The sequence below is a fragment of the Panulirus ornatus genome, chromosome 35, assembly GCF_036320965.1.
Source record: "Panulirus ornatus isolate Po-2019 chromosome 35, ASM3632096v1, whole genome shotgun sequence".
Taxonomy (NCBI): Eukaryota; Metazoa; Arthropoda; class Malacostraca; order Decapoda; family Palinuridae; genus Panulirus; species Panulirus ornatus.
In genome coordinates, this window is record NC_092258.1 from 11,761,319 (window position 1) to 11,779,222 (window position 17,904).

Consider the following 17,904-nt stretch of genomic DNA (forward strand, 5'->3'; position numbering starts at 1 on the left):
TCTGTTTCCTTGCGCTACATCGCTAACGCAGGAGACAGCGACAAAGTATGATAAATATAAATAAATGAATAGAAATGTAAATGATCCATTGGCTGTATTTGTGAACAATAATATTGCAGTTATGAATATCCCAGTGAGTTTTTCAAAGATTTCCATGTTTAAAGTTTATTAAACCCCCGAAAATGAGAAAGAAGCAGGCAGCATCTATTAGTAGCTATGGCTGTGACTTAAAAACAAGTTTTATCTGCATTGATGTATAACTAGATGTACTAATGCAGTTAGATAGTGGATGAAATCTCCCATTGATATCAGTAAATTGCTTTAGTTTGTAATTTTGCACATAAAGAAACATTAGCTTTTAACATTTAGAATGTATTTTGTGTTTTATGCTTTAGAAAATTAATCTTAACTAGGTTTCCAGCAACTCTACATTTTAGAGAATATATTCTCTTGTAGGAATGTATATACCTTGTTGAATTGAGTATTGATTTATGAAATTTGGATGAGAATTGTTTTTAGAGGACCTAAACAATTCAGAAATCAAGGGATGGATGAAACAAATTGCATGAAAAGTTCACTAAATTTTACATAATTTTATGGTAAAGATTTGAGAAATCTTCAAACGGTGAAATGTACGTTAGGACAAGGATGAGAAATAATTTAGGTGCTGTTAAAGGAGCCACTGGGTAATTGGATATCTGTATGTGCTTGTATGTGTCAACCAATGAAAATGGAAGCTGTATTGTAGTGATGCACCCTCTCAGGCTATGTCTTCCAATATTCAGAACATCCAGATAGGGTAGATAGTATATATAAAAAAGTATGTTTTAGTAGATTATGATTTTATAATCTGGAGGAAGTGAAGTGTTTTAGATACCCAGGAGTGGATTTGACAGCATATGGAACCATGGAAGGGGAAGTGAGTCACAGGGTGGGTTTGGGGGCGAAGGTTCTGGGAGCGTTGAAAAATGTGTGGAAGGCGAGAGTGTTATCTAGGAGAGCAAAAATGGGTAAGTTTGAAGGAATAGTGGTTCAACAATGTTACATGGTTGTGAGGCATGGGCTATATATAGGGTTGTGTGGAGGAGGGTGGATGTGTTGGAAATGAGAAGTTTGAGGACAATATTTGGTGTGAGGTGGTTTGATCGAGTAAGTAATGAAAGGGTAAGAGAGGGGTGTGGTAATAAAAAGAATGTGGTTAAGAGAGCAGAATAAGGTGTATTGAAATGGTTTGGTCACATGGAGAAAATGAGTGAGGAAAGATTGACAAAGAGGATATATGTGTCAGAGGTTGAGGGAATGAGAAGTGGGAGACCAAATTGGACGTGGAAGGATGGAGTGGAAAAGATTTTGAGCAGTTGGGGCCTTAACATACAGGAGGGTGAAAGGCGTGCAAGGAATAGTGAATTGGAACGATGTGGTATACTGGGGTTGACATGCTGTCAATGGATTGAACCAGGGCATGTGAAGCCTCTGGGGTAAACCATGGAAAGTTTTGTGGGGCCAGGATGTGGAAAGGGAACTGTGGTTTTGGTGCATTACACATGACAGTTAGAGACTGAGTGTGAACGAATGTGTCCTTTGAAATGTATAGGTATGTATATGTCCATGTGTGGGTGCTAATGTATATACATGTGTATGTGGGTGGGTTGGGCTATTCTTTCGTCTGTTTCCTTGCGCTACCTCGCTAACGCGGGAAACAGCGACAAATTATAAAAAAAAATTATTGGTTAAACTCATTAACAAAGCTGTATAACCAGTTTTTACCAAATAATGCTTATCCAAGCATGCGAGGGTTAGATTAGTTATAGCAAGTCCCTCTGCTACCAATCCATGTCTGTAGTATACACTGAAGTTCTAGTAGCATAAAATTTTTTTTCTTTTCCCCTTGTGATTATTTGTATACTCATGGCTTTTATTTTATTTCAGGCACAGAGAAGTGGAGAACTCATGATTTTATCCAGCAAATCTTGTACTTACAAACTCCAGAATAAAATATCAGGTAATTCATATGGCTTCTTATTTTGCCTTTTTTCCCTATTGTCAGAAATGAGTGGATTTCGTGTGTAGATATATGTAACCTAGAATTACTACATTTAACCATATCACAGGATTAGAGAAGGTGTATTTTAAGATTTTATGAATGAAAAGATCTGTTGCAAGAGATTGGTACACAACCTTCTCATATTTGAATAACAAAAGGTGTCTACAAATTCATATGCTTAAAATTTTGAATTGTATTCCTTTGAATAGGTAATTTAACAAGTATTGTTACTAGTTCACAGCTTGAATTTTTTTCCCAATTGCTTCAAGATCCATTACCTCCCTAGGTATCAGGATTAATTGATTGATTAATCATATATTAATATTTGCTGCAGCAAAAGTCATTAGTGGCTTACCAGAAAGGAATAAGGGCTGAAGTTTCACAATGTGTAGATATGCTCAACAGTCTGCTTGAAATGTTCAGTATCACTAGCATAAGGCATGATACTTTTCTCTGAGAGGAGAGTGGGAAGTTGCTCTGAATTACAGTGTGATCTGTTGAACTTTGGAAAACAGTCATGAAGCAAATGATTGACTATTTGCAACTGGGGCTGGAAATCATTCCCTCTTGTATTACTACTTTCCAAAAAGTGCAAATGAAGGGGGTAAGCAAAGTTCTTTTTACCTCTGTGTTGCATGAAATTGACAAGTTGTCTGACTTTGTTAGCTTTAAGGACACGTCGACATTTGTCTTCATTCTTCCAACTTCATGTGAAATGTCCTTAGCTCTAATCATTAACAGGTAGTAGGTGTTAGACCACAGCCTTATCTTGTGAATGCGAAAATGGTACCTGAAACCACCATACATCTGTGGCGAGATGAATACTGGTGTAAATTTTGTTTCACCAAAGCTACTGGGTTAGTCATCATACCTTCACCATACACACACCTCAGTGCATTGCTAGACTTGTCGAGTGTGAATGAATGTGGCCTGTTTTGAATATTTTCCAGGAGGTACCTTGCTGAAGCAGGGGGTAGTGATGCTGTTTCCTGTGGGGCAGGATGGTGCCAGGAACTAGGAATGGATGAAAGCAGGCAAGTATATGTACATGTGTATATGTGTGTGTAAATGTTATGAATATATACATGTATGGGAGTTTATAAGAGTGGATAGGCTGTTCTTTGTTTCCTGGCACAGGAAACGGCGATTATATATGATAAAATATATCGTTTTACAGCATTTACAAAATTCCTATAATTATTATTCCTTTCTTAGTGCACTTTTTCATAGAGGTCTTTATTATGAATCTTATGTTTTGTCTCTTTCTGAAGATCTTTACCATTGCTTTAGGAAAAGAATATAGTTTCTGTTCACGGTCAAGGCATGGAGAAAGGCATTATCCAATCATGACCATCTCAGATGAAAGAATACAGGAAAGAGGAAAAGGACCAACTGAAATTCCTTTTAGACAAAAAGAGTATTCCACAACTTTGCTGTAATAGGAATGGTGGTGTCACTCTTTGTGCTGCTGAACTCCACAAACAAGCTGTAGCAAGCAGTAGCCAAAAGCATGCTGTCAATCCACTTCTTGGGAGCTAAGACATGGGAACCATGGTATCAATTGTGGTGTTTGGCTGGGAATCTGGTCTTGTAGCATTAAACATGACAGCTAGATGGAAAAGCACAAAATGAGGTTATTCTTTGGTTGTTCCTGGCACTAATTCACTAATGCTGAGAACTGAACAAATATTAATGTAAAAAATTTTCTTGACAGTGGAAGCTAGATGGTACTGTAGTATAATGACCAAGTAAGTAATTAATTGGTGTGCAAACACTGAGGAAAGTATGAAGACAAAATAGGAATAATGAGTGGCAGTAAATCTTTAATATATTAATCAAGAGATATTCTTCATATAAAGGTTAATGAAAGATTTTGTACAGAAGCTAACAATATTTCTTGTAATAACATAACATTGAAATATAACATATTGCATTTGAAAAAAAGAAAAAAAATGTAACAGCTTTGCCTCAGCAAATTTCACTTTTTCCTTTGCATCTTCATTCCTTTGTAACCCATTCCTAATTTAAGAGTTAAGTAAACTAAAAGTATGGAAGATATATGAAGTGAATGATATTGTAATATAATGAAACGATACAAATGCAATACCTCATTAAACCATTGGTAATGTGAACCATAAAATAACTTCATTAAAAAGTCCTGAAATATGGAAGTTCTCTATTCTTACATAAAAATAAATCTTTCTTTCTCCTTAGACCTATATAGCAAAATGTCACAGGGCATTTAACAACCCAGTTCCTCCCTGTTCCCTATACTTACAAATCTACAAGGTAGATAGTATAAAAATCTTTAGCTTATTCCTATATTAAATTGAAATTACTTCTGAGCACATTTTAGCCATAAAAACAGCCCTACCCATGGATTTGATCCAGCAGTTAAAGAAAAAAATACAAATTATTTAAATTTTGGTAGGTAAGAAATTTACAAAGTGCTAATGAATTCACAAACATATGGGCAACACAACAATGGCTGGATCATGGAAACTTCTAAGGTGTCTTAGTGCCAATTCTGTAATGTAAATGCAACTTTTGGATACATAATGTTACGTTTAGGTTCTTTAATGGTAACACTGGATATGTTTGCGGTAGGAGAGGTGTTATTTTCCATCAAGGGTAGAGAGGCACCTTCAGAAAGACAACCGGAGGCTACTGTACTAGGGATGGTGGGCTTAGGGGAAATAGGAATGCTATCTCTTACAATGCTGGTTGAGGCTGTAGTGGTGGTGGAACTGTTGGTCAAGAGGACAGGAGAAACTTCATTTGGGTAGCTTAGGGAGGATGAGGGAGATGACCCTACCAATTGTGATGATGGCCATGGGTAGTGCTGCCACCTGTTTCAGGACAGAAGGGCACGGATTTCCTTATGAACATGACAGAGGAAATCAACATAGCTTGGGGCACCATACATGCTCTTGTCCTCTACTAAGTAGTTCCTCATTACCATTTCATGCTTCCCTTGTTGGGGAACCACAAACATCTGTTGGGTGGGAAGAAAAATTAGTGCAACAATCACAACACAATACTACTGCAAATAAGAATATCTAAAGTCTCGCAATTCTGAGTACTTGTAACATTCCATTACTCAGAGAACTCTGAAATATATTACATGCTACCAGCAAAAAAAATAAAAAATTTTCTTGTGTATTCTAAATTATAATTCTGCTTCTATTATATGGAGGTTAATCCCAAAAGTAGGGACCAGAAAATAACAATTCTAATAATTATGAACTAGAAACCAAGTTGGACATCTTTCTTACGAGACCAATATTTCTGGCGGATCTTCATAAAAAACAAAACTAACCTTTCTATATGATCACAGCATACCATATTCTATAATTCTGGAATGAATATCATAGTTAATATATATATATATATATATATTTTTTTTTATACTTTGTCGCTGTCTCCCGCGTTTGCGAGGTAGCGCAAGGAAACAGACGAAAGAAATGGCCCCCCCCCCATACACATGTATATACATACGTCCACACACGCAAATATACATACCTACACAGCTTTCCATGGTTTACCCCAGACGCTTCACATGCCTTGATTCAATCCACTGACAGCACGTCAACCCCGGTATACCACATCGCTCCAATTCACTCTATTCCTTGCCCTCCTTTCATCCTCCTGCATGTTCAGGCCCCGATCACACAAAATCTTTTTCACTCCATCTTTCCACCTCCAATTTGGTCTCCCTCTTCTCCTTGCTCCCTCCACCTCCGACACATATATCCTCTTGGTCAATCTTTCCTCACTCATCCTCTCCATGTGCCCAAACCACTTCAAAACACCCTCTTCTGCTCTCTCAACCACGCTCTTTTTATTTCCACACATCTCTCTTACCCTTACGTTACTCACTCGATCAAACCACCTCACACCACACATTGTCCTCAAACATCTCATTTCCAGCACATCCATCCTCCTGCGCACAACACTATCCATAGCCCACGCCTCGCAACCATACAACATTGTTGGAACCACTATTCCTTCAAACATACCCATTTTTGCTTTCCGAGATAATGTTCTCCACTTCCACACATTCTTCAAGGCCCCCAGAATTTTCGCCCCCTCCCCCAACCTATGATTCACTTCCGCTTCCATGGTTCCATCCGCTGCCAAATCCACTCCCAGATATCTAAAACACTTCACTTCCTCCAGTTCTTCTCCATTCAAACTTACCTCCCAATTGACTTGACCCTCAACCCTACTGTACCTAATAACCTTACTCTTATTCACATTTACTCTCAACTTTCTTCTTTCACACACTTTACCAAACTCAGTCACTAGCTTCTGCAGTTTCTCACATGAATCAGCCACAGGCGCTGTATCATCAGCGAACAACAACTGACTCACTTCCCAAGCTCTCTCATCCACAACAGACTGCATAATTGCCCCCTTTCCAAAACTCTTTCATTCACCTCCCTAACAACACCATCCATAAACAAATTTACAACCATGGAGACATCACACACCCCTGCCGCAAACTTACATTCACTGAGAACCAATCACTTTCCTCTCTTCCTACACGTACACATGTATTACATCCTCGATAAAAACTTTTCACTGCTTCTGACAACTTGCCTCCCACACCATATATTCTTAATACCTTCTACAGAGCATCTCTATCAACTCTATCATATGCCTTCTCCAGATCCATAAATGCTACATACAAATCCATTTGCTTTTCTAAGTATTTCTCACATACATTCTTCAAAGCAATCACCTAATTCACACATCCTCTACCACTTCTGAAACCACACTGCTCTTCCCCAATCTGATGCTCTGTACATGCCTTCACCCTCTCAATCAATACCCTCCCATACAATTTACCAGGAATACTCAACAAACTTATACCTCTGTAATTTGAGCACTCACTCTTATCCCCTTTGCCTTTGTACAATGGCACTATGCAAGCATTCCACCAATCCTCAGGCACCTCACCATGAATCATGCATACATTAAATAACCTTACCAACCAGTCAACAATACAGTCAACCCCCTTTTTTTAATAAATTCCACTGCAACACCTGGCCCCCTTCTCTGTTCCTTCTTTGGGAAAATTAAAAAAAAACGAGAGGGCAGGATTTCCAGCCACCCGCTCCCATATATATATATATATGTGCTGAGAGGTGCAACTGGAGGGATGTCTGATCATTATCTTGTGGAGGCTAAGGTGAAGATTAGTATGGGTTTTCAGAAAAGAGGAGTGAATGTTGGGGTGAAGAAGGTGGTGAGAGTAAGTGAGCTTGGGAAGGAGACCTGTGTGGGGAAGTACCAGGAGAGACTGTGTACAGAATGGAAAAAGGTGAGAACAATGGAAGTAAGGGGAGTGGGGGAGGAATGGGATGTATTTAGGGAATCAGTGATGGATTGCGCAAAAGATGCTTGTGGCATGAGAAGAGTGGGAGGTGGGCTGTTTAGAAAGGGTAGTGAGTGGTGGGATGAAGAAGTAAGAGTATTAGTGAAAGAGAAGAGAGAGGCATTTGGACGATTTTTGCAGGGAAAAAATGCAATTGAGTGGGAGAAGTATAAAAGAAAGAGACAGGAGGTCAAGAGAAAGGTGCAAGAGGTGAAAAAAAGGGCAAATGAGAGTTGGGGTGAGAGAGTATCATTAAATTTTAGGGAGAATAAAAAGATGTTCTGGAAGGAGGTAAATAGGGTGCGTAAGACAAGGGAGCAAATGGGAACTTCAGTGAAGGGCGCAAATGGGGAGGTGATAACAAGTAGCGGTGATGTGAGAAGGAGATGGAATGAGTATTTTGAAGGTTTGTTGAATGTGTCTGATGACAGAGTGGCAGATATAGGGTGTTTTGGTCGAGGTGGTGTGCAAAGTGAGAGGGTTAGGGAAAATGATTTGGTAAACAGAGAAGAGGTAGTAAAAGCTTTGCGGAAGATGAAAGCCGGCAAGGCAGCAGGTTTGGATGGTATTGCAGTGGAATTTATTAAAAAAGGGGGTGACTGTATTGTTGACTGGTTGGTAAGGTTATTTAATGTATGTATGACTCATGGTGAGGTGCCTGAGGATTGGCGGAATGCGTGCATAGTGCCATTGTACAAAGGCAAAGGGGATAAGAGTGAGTGCTCAAATTACAGAGGTATAAGTTTGTTGAGTATTCCTGGTAAATTATATGGGAGGGTATTGATCGAGAGGGTGAAGGCATGTACAGAGCATCAGATTGGGGAAGAGCAGTGCGGTTTCAGAAGTGGTAGAGGATGTGTGGATCAGGTGTTTGCTTTGAAGAATGTATGTGAGAAATACTTAGAAAAGCAAATGGATTTGTATGTAGCATTTATGGATCTGGAGAAGGCATATGATAGAGTTGATAGAGATGCTCTGTGGAAGGTATTAAGAATATATGGTGTGGGAGGCAAGTTGTTAGAAGCAGTGAAAAGTTTTTATCGAGGATGTAAGGCATGTGTACGTGTAGGAAGAGAGGAAAGTGATTGGTTCTCAGTGAATGTAGGTTTGCGGCAGGGATGTGTGATGTCTCCATGGTTGTTTAATTTGTTTATGGATGGGGTTGTAAGGGAGGTAAATGCAAGAGTCCTGGAAAGAGGGGCAAGTATGAAGTCTGTTGGGGATGAGAGAGCTTGGGAAGTGAGTCAGTTGTTGTTCGCTGATGATACAGCGCTGGTGGCTGATTCATGTGAGAAACTGCAGAAGCTGGTGACTGAGTTTGGTAAAGTGTGTGAAAGAAGAAAGTTGAGAGTAAATGTGAATAAGAGCAAGGTTATTAGGTACAGTAGGGGTGAGGGTCAAGTCAATTGGGAGGTGAGTTTGAATGGAGAAAAACTGGAGGAAGTGAAGTGTTTTAGATATCTGGGAGTGGATCTGTCAGCGGATGGAACCATGGAAGTGGAAGTGGATCATAGGGTGGGGGAGGGGGCGAAAATTTTGGGAGCCTTGAAAAATGTGTGGAAGTCGAGAACATTATCTCGGAAAGCGAAAATGGGTATGTTTGAGGGAATAGTGGTTCCAACAATGTTGTATGGTTGCGAGGCGTGGGCTATGGATAGAGATGTGCGCAGGAGGATGGATGTGCTGGAAATGAGATGTTTGAGGACAATGTGTGGTGTGAGGTGGTTTGATCGAGTAAGTAACGTAAGGGTAAGAGAGATGTGTGGAAATAAAAAGAGCGTGGTTGAGAGAGCAGAAGAGGGTGTTTTGAAATGGTTTGGGCACATGGAGAGAATGAGTGAGGAGAGATTGACCAAGAGGATATATGTGTCGGAGGTGGAGGGAACGAGGAGAAGAGGGAGACCAAATTGGAGGTGGAAAGATGGAGTGAAAAAGATTTTGTGTGATCGGGGCCTGAACATGCAGGAGGGTGAAAGGAGGGCAAGGAATAGAGTGAATTGGAGTCATGTGGTATACAGGGGTTGACGTGCTGTCAGTGGATTGAATCAAGGCATGTGAAGCGTCTGGGGTAAACCATGGAAAGCTGTGTAGGTATGTATATTTGCGTGTGTGGACGTGTGTATGTACATGTGTATGGGGGGGGGGGGGGGTTGGGCCATTTCTTTCGTCTGTTTCCTTGCGCTACCTCGCAAACGCGGGAGACAGCGACAAAGTAAAAAAAAAAAAAAAAAAAAAAAAAAAAAAAAAAAAAAAAAAAAAATATATATATATATATATATATATATATTTTTTTTTGCTTTGTCGCTGTCTCTGGCGTTTGCGAGGTAGCGCAAGGAAACAGACGAAAGAAATGGCCGAACCCACCCCCATACAGATGTATATACATACGTCCACACGCAAATATACATACCTACACAGCTTTCCATGGTTTACCCCAGACGCTTCACATGCCCTGATTCAATCCACTGACAGCACGTCAACCCCAGTACACCACATCGATCCAATTCACTCTATTCCTTGCCCTCCTTTCACCCTCCTGCATGTTCAGGCCCCGATAACACAAAATCTTTTTCACTCCATCTTTCCACCTCCAATTTGGTCTCCCACTTCTCCTCGTTCCCTCCACCTCCGCCACATATATCCTCTTGGTCAATCTTTCCTCACTCATTCTCTCCATGTGCCCAAACCATTTCAAAACACCCTCTTCTGCTCTCTCAACCACGCTCTTTTTATTTCCACACATCTCTCTTACCCTTATGTTACTTACTCGATCAAACCACCTCACACCACACATTGTCCTCAAACATCTCATTTCCAGCACATCCATCCTCCTGTGCACAACTCTATCCATAGCCCATGCCTCGCAACCATACAACATTGTTGGAACCACTATTCCTTCAAACATACCCATTTTTGCTTTCCGAGATAATGTTCTCGACTTCCACACATTCTTCAAGGCTCCCAGAATTTTCGCCCCCTCCCACACCCTATGATCCACTTCCGCTTCCATGGTTCCATCCGCTGCCAGATCCACTCCCAGATATCTAAAACACTTTACTTCCTCCAGTTATATATATATATATATATATATATATATATATATATATATATATATATATATATATATATATACATTTTTTTTTATACTAATCGCCATTTCCCGCATTAGTGAGGTAGCATTAAGAACAGAAAATGAGGACTGGGTCTTTGAGGGAATATCCTCACCTGGCCCCTTCTCTGTTTCTTCTTTTGGAAAAAAAAAAAAAAAGAGAGAGGGGAGGATTTCCAGCCTCCCGCTCCCTTCCCTTTTAGTCGCCTTCTACGACACGCAGGGAATACGTGGGAAGTATTCTTTCTCCCGTATCCCCAGGGATAATATATATATATATATATATATACATATTTATATATATATATAATATATAAATATATTATCCCTGGGGATAGGGGAGAAAGAATACTTCCCACGTATTCCCTGCGTGTCGTAAAAGGCAACTAAAAGGGGAGGGAGCGGAGGGCTGGAAATCCGCCCCTCTCGCTTTTTTTTTAATTTTCCAAAAGAGGGAACAGAGAATGGGGCCAGGTGAGGATATTCCCTCAAAGGTCCAGTCCTCTGTTCTCAACGCTACCTCGCTAATGCGGGAAATGGCGAATAGTAAGAAGGATATAAATATATAAATGCCCATACACGTACATATACATACACATACATAAATATATATATATGCATGTACATATTCATACTCGCTTGCCTTCATCCATTCCTGTCGCTACCCTGCCACACAGGAAATAGCATTGCTACCCTCTGCTCCAGCGAGGTAGTGCTAGGAAAACAGACAAAAAAGGCCACATTCATTCACACTCAATCTCTAGCTGTCATGTGTAATGTACCGAACCCACAGCTCCCTATCCACATCCTGGCCCCACTGACCTTCCATGGTTCAACCCAGATGCTTTACATGCCATGGTTCAGTCCAATGATGGTACGTTGACCCCAGTATACCACATTGTTCCAATTCACTCTATTCCTTGCATGCCTTTCACCCTCCTATATGTTCAGGCCTTGTTCACTGAAATTGTTTTTCACTTCATCCTTCCACCTCCAATTTGGTCTCCTGCTTCTCCTTGTACCCTCCACCACTGACACGTATGTCCTCTATGCCAATCTTTCCTCACTCATTCTCTCCATATGCCCAAACCATTTCAACACACCCTGTTTTACTATCTCAACCACTTTTTTATTTCCACATATCTCTCTTACCCTTTCATTACTTACTTGATCATTCCACCTCACGCCACATACTGTCCTGAAACACTGCCAACATATCTACCCTCCTTCATACAACCCTATCTATAGCCCATGCCTTGCCTTGCGACCACATAATATTGTTGGAACTACTAATTTTTCAAATATGCCCATTTTTGCTCCAAGATAACATTCTCTCCATCCACACATTCTTCATCACTCCCAGAACCTTTGCCCTCTCCCCCACCCTCTGACACTTCTGCTTCCATGATTCTATGTTATTTTTTCCTTTTCTTTCATGCATTTGTGCTATTTCTTGAAGAGTAGGGTGGCATTGGGATGCATGATAGTGAGCAAGTACGTATGTGTATATACATGTACATGTATATGCACATGCATATATTTATGTGTGAGCAGATGTTCCTTTCTGCACCTGTTTCCTGGTGAAGGAAACAGCAATGAAAAAATCATTTTGGGGATAGGGGATTAAGAATACTTCCCACGTATTCCCTGCTTGTCGTAGAAGGCGACTAAAAGGGGAGGGAGCGGGGGGCTGGAAATCCTCCCCTCTCGGTTTTTTTTTCAATTTTCCAAAAGAAGGAACAGAGAATTGGGCCAGGTGAGGGTATTCCCTCAGAGGCCCAGTCCTCTGTTCTTAATGCTACCTCGCTAATGCGGGAAATGGCGAATAGTTTGAAAGAAAAAGAAAGTGAACTTTGTATATGCATCGAGATGGACACACACACACACTAGAAAAGAAACTGCTAAATCACCTTTCAATCACAATATTATAATTTTCTTACCCGAACATGCTTCCTTCTCTGAGCACGAACAGATGAAATAATGCTGCGCACTCGTTTTGATGTGGGATTATCAAGCTCTGGTAATTCTGCCATTACTGGGTCCAGTTGATGAGGAGCATTCACCCCAAAAACGTCTGTCAACCACATTGCAGGGGTGTTTGACCCAACCCAAATGAACATTTGGACACCATTCTCCAACAAGAATACACCCTCGGTATGCAGCTTGTCGTAGGATGTTCGCAGAGGTGCAGGGATCCCTGTATTCTGTAAACCCAGGAACTCAAAATAATTAGTTAATGAATATCCTATATCTCCTCTTACAAACACCTGAATTTACCCCAAAGGCATTCCTATACCATTCTCCCTCTTTTCACTTGAGTTTAGTTTCACTCAGAGGCTAGAATAACCTGGTGCCTCTTCTCAAACATATTACCTATCACCCCATTTTCATCCTGACTAAACATACAAATATATTTAGGTGTCACCAGACAACCTGTACGAGGTTATACAGCCAGTGAAAAGAATTTTGGCTTGGCTGTACCAGGAGTACAGTCATGTTAAAGAAATACTCACTCCAAAGGAGTCTACCTTTCCCTGCAAATGGAAGTAGCACAAAGTTGGGCAACACAAGTCTCTGAAAAGAGATCCTCAGTAATATTAAAACTTTTTCTCAGAAAGAGGTCTTCGGGTAATTATATATAAATGAGTAAATACATGTGTGCGAACATGTATGTATTTATCCCTGCTCTCTGCCTATCTGAGGAAATAAATTATAAATATCTTACCTGTGGATCATCATCAGAAAGAGGAATGAGCCTTGGATATAAATAGGGTACTGATGCTTCAACAGGCATTGCTGATAAAAGATACATTTGCCAAGAACGTTCATCACAAGGTAAATCCTGCCCTCCACTAACTGCATCACATTTGCCAAGGCAGTTAACATACAAAGGCAATAATTTCATCAGTTCTGGAAGGATCAGTTGTCCAGCAGATGATGGGGATGCACAATTCTTCCGGTAGCAAGCTAGTATATTGGCTGTCCTGGCAATCAAATTATCTTTTACCTATGGAAAGAAATGCAAAATTTAAGTAACAAAGGAATTCATGGTCATAACTACTCAGTTCATATTCAATCAATGAAAAATTAAATTTCTGTAAAGTATAAAACCGCTTGCCCATGTGTACACAATATTGTGTACATACATAAGCATGAATATTTACATATAAACAAATATCTGCACTGCAAGAGTATATGGATATAAACACATACAAGTTTACCCATATGCCTCATTCCTTAACAATGTGTGTGCATTTGATGTATGTGATTACTTTTACAAGTAACTAATCACACACATGAATATACACAAGAAAATACTAACAGGCATATGAACTTAAAAATGTGTTTACATGTAAGCCTAACAAATAAAAAGTAACATAACTTTGATTGAAGGAATAGTTGTTCCAACAATGTTATATGGTTGCGAGGCATGAGCTATATACAGAGTTGTGAGGAGGAGGGTGGATGTGCTGGAAATGAGATGTCTGAGGACAATATGTGATGTGAGGTGGTTTGATCGAGTAAGTAATGAAAGGGTAAGAGAGATGTGTGGTAATAAAAGAGAGTGGTTGAGAGAGCAGAAGAGGGTGTTTTGAAATGGTTTGGTCATATGGAGAGAATGAGTGAGGAAAGATTGACAGAGGATATATGTGTCAGAGGTGGAGGGAACGAGAAGAGTGATCAGGGCCTGAACATGCAGGAGGGTGAAAGGCGTGTAAGGAATAAGAGTGAACTGGAATGATGTAGTATACAGGGGTCGACGTGCTGTCAATGGATTGAACTAGGGCATGTGAAGCGTTTGCGGTAAACCATGGAAAGTTTTGTGGGGCCTGGATGTGGAAAGAGAGCTGTGGTTTTGGTGCATTATTACATGACAGCTAGAGACTGAATGTGAACAAAAGTGGCCTTCGTTGTCTTTTCCTAGCGCTACCTCGCGCACCTTAGGGGGGGAGGGGGTGGTTATTTTCATGTGTGGTGGGGTGGCGATGGGAATGAATAAAGGCAGACAGTATGAAATATGTGCATGTGTATAAATGTATATGTCTGTGTGTGTATATATATGTATACGTTGAGATGTATTGGTATGTATAGATTGCATGTGTGGATGTGTATGTATATACAAATGTATGTGGGTGGGTTGGGCCATTATTTCGTCTGTTTCCTTGTGCTACCTTGCTAACGTGGGAGACAGCGACAAAGCAAAATAATATATAAATAACATACAAATATATTTTTTCGCTAAAACATTATGCAAAAGTCAAAACTGCCATTAACTGAAACAAAATGAAGGTAAAATCTGCAGGCATGTCTTAAAAATTACCTTCTCTACAAAGTCCTGGTATTCAGAGGCTATCTGAAAGTTTGATCATGAAGATAACATAACAAAGCAAAATACAATTCAGGATTTCAACAAAATTTGAATAAAAACATCATACTGAAGATAGCTCACCTGTTTAGCATTTGTCTCTAATAATCTCACAATGGACTGCTTGCCAAAGAAATTCATCAATGTATCTAAGTCACAGTTCTTAAATAGATCAGCCATCTGAGTGCATATGCTGAGGGCTATGTTGATAATCCGAAGCCTCCTCTGTCCACTACAGGATGTATACAGAAGTGCTGCTTGTATGTACACTCCATCCTCATCTGTTAACTTGTCATCATGCTTTACTTCTATAGCTATTGCCTTGCTTGAGTCTATACTGGCTAGCTCTACATCAGTTGTATTAGACATGAAGAAGTGGCCAAAGAAATCCACAGGTCTTACACCCTGTGAGGTCCTAACCCGCATCACAGCATCAAAAGCGATGTTACGCCCAATGTTGAGCTTCAGGTCTTCTAAAAACCTTGGGCCATCTTTACTACACTGGAAGAAAGTATATTTATAGCACTGGCCTCCTGTCAACCTAGCCACCTGTCCAATCGTGGCTAAGTCAACATAACTATCATTAAAAATATACATATCAACAGAACAACCAGCTCCCACAAGATCTTGCCCAAGGTTGTTGTAGTAACTGCCTTGTGGATTTAACACATACTTCTCCTTTTCTGTGCCAAGCAATTTTCTATCCTCTCTCATCTTCAAGCTACCAGGCCCACCACCTACTGGTAATGACGAATGAAACACAAACAGTTTTCCCACTCTGCCAGAAGCTTTCAAGGCTTCCATTCCAGCACGTATTGCACCAGCAAGTGCACCAGAAGTTTCTCGAGTAGCTTTAAAATTCTCAGGAATACTTTCCATCAGTCTGTCAATATTATCCGCTGCATCTTTAGCATCACAGAGAACACCTCCTGGTACAGGAACAAACATATCATCACGATCACACAATACACACATTTCTGGGGCTTGCCCATCAAGCTTGTAAAAATGGACATTAGATTCATAAGTGATAAAGCCAACTTTCATGTTTGATTCAGGGAACATCTCCCCATTAACACAATCACGCGGAAGGTGCTGGAGAATGTCTTTCATGTTCTGGCACAAGAGAGGAATCACACCTCGTTGCATCATTAGTTGATTTATTTCAAAGACAAATATAAAAGCGGGCTCCTTAGGTAACTGCTTCTCCTGAAAACAAAGAAAAAACTATATATCCATGTCTACTCATATTCCCATCTGTATGATATATATACTACACATACTAACTTTATGCTGATAAAATAGTCCTCACAATAAATATAAGATATAAGTTTCCATATAGATCATTATTTCTTTTATCATATACATAATCGCTGCTTCCTGCATCAGCGAGGTAGTGCCAGGAAACAGACAAAGAATGGCCCATCCACTCATATACACACAAATATACATAAATCCCCACATACACACACACACATATATATATATATATATATATATATACACATATGCAGACATTACATACATACACATGTACATATTCATACTTGCTTGCCTTCATCCATTCCTATCGCTACCCTGCCCCACAAGAAAACAGCAATGCTATCCCCTGCTTCAGTGAGATAGTGCCAGGAATACATACAAAAAGGCCACATTTGTTCACATTCATTCTCTAGCTGTCATGTGTAATGCACTGAAACCACAGCTCCCTATCCATATCCAGGCCCCACAGACCTTTCCATGGTTTACTCTAGACGCTTCACATGCCCTAGTTCAGTCTATGATGGTATGTCGACCCCAGTATACCACATAGTTCCAATTCACTCTACTCCTTGCACGCCTCTCACCCTCCTGTATATTCAGGCCCTAATTGCTCAAAATTTTTTTCCCTCCATCCTTTCACCTCCAATTTGCTCTCTCGCTTCTTGTTCCCTCCACCTCTGACATATATATCCTTTTTGTCAACCTTTCCACACTCATTCTTTCCATATGTCCAAACTACTTCTACACACCCTTTTCTGCTCTCTCAAACACACTCTTTTAATTACCACACATCTCTGTTACCCTTTCATTACTTACTCAATCAAACCACCTTACAGCACACTGTCCTCAAATATTTCACTTCCAACACATCCACCCTCCTCCATACAACCCTATCTATATCCCATGCCTCGCCACCATATAACACTGTTGGAATTACTATTCCTTCAAACATACCCATTTTTGCTCTCCTAGATGATGTTCTCTCCATCCACACATTCTTCAATGCTCCCAAAACCTTCGCCCCCTCCCCCACCCTGTGATTCACTTCTGCTTACATGGTTCCATTCGCTGCTAAGTCTACTCCCACATATCTAAAACACTTCACTTCCAATTTTTCTCCATTCAAACTTACATCCTAATTTACTTGCCCCTCAACCCTACTTAAGAAGTGTAACCACTGCCACATCAGCCTGATTCCATCTAAGGATATTTATAAAATCCTACATAATTGGGCATTATACACTTCTTTCACAAAAGCCATTCACTTTTCAATATCACTATAGAATATCAATACATTCCACAACCCTGCCCTATCAACTAAATCACATACAACAAAGATCACTGGGAATTTGTTAGAATTATTCTTTTAGCATAATTTCCATTAGTTTCCTTTTAGCTCTTCTCTAAGACCAGACCCCACACCATCCCATCCATAAACAAATTAAACAGTCACGGTAACATTACCATCCCTGCCACAGTCCTACTTCACCTGGAGCCACTCACTCTCTTATTAGTTACACACATGCCTTACACTCTTAATAAAAACTCCTCTGCTTCTAATAACTTTCCTCCAATGCCAGATATTCATAACACCTTTCATAAAGCATTTCTATCTGTATTCTTAACACCTTCTACAAAGCATTTCTAACAGCCCAAGCATTTGCTTTCTCCAAATCCATGTCACATAAAAATCCTTCCCTTTAAGTATTTCTCACACATTCTTTCCAGCAAACACCTGATACAAA

The 17,904-nt window shown here is 40.0% G+C and overlaps 2 protein-coding genes across 11 annotated transcripts in view; one reads left to right on the forward strand and one right to left on the reverse strand.

Moving 5' to 3' along the window:
- Positions 1-2,010, forward strand: part of Polr1H (RNA polymerase I subunit RpI12) — a 28,110-nt gene extending 26,100 nt beyond the window's left edge. For all 9 annotated transcript variants that reach the window (XM_071683060.1, XM_071683054.1, XM_071683059.1 and 6 more), the window contains one exon: positions 1,930-2,010. In XM_071683060.1, the coding sequence (XP_071539161.1) occupies positions 1,930-1,954 (25 nt within the window). In that variant the 3' untranslated portion in view covers positions 1,955-2,010. The remainder of the gene's footprint in view (positions 1-1,929) is intronic.
- A 1,837-nt stretch (positions 2,011-3,847) lies between these two features.
- Sec24CD (Secretory 24CD) overlaps positions 3,848-17,904 on the reverse strand; it is a 38,498-nt gene continuing 24,441 nt past the window's right edge. For both annotated transcript variants that reach the window (XM_071683038.1, XM_071683039.1), the window contains exons 6-9: positions 14,984-16,105; positions 13,259-13,540; positions 12,474-12,737; positions 3,848-5,039 (exon numbers count right to left, since the gene is read on the reverse strand). In XM_071683038.1, the coding sequence (XP_071539139.1) occupies positions 4,899-5,039; positions 12,474-12,737; positions 13,259-13,540; positions 14,984-16,105 (1,809 nt within the window). In that variant the 3' untranslated portion in view covers positions 3,848-4,898. The remainder of the gene's footprint in view (positions 5,040-12,473; positions 12,738-13,258; positions 13,541-14,983; positions 16,106-17,904) is intronic.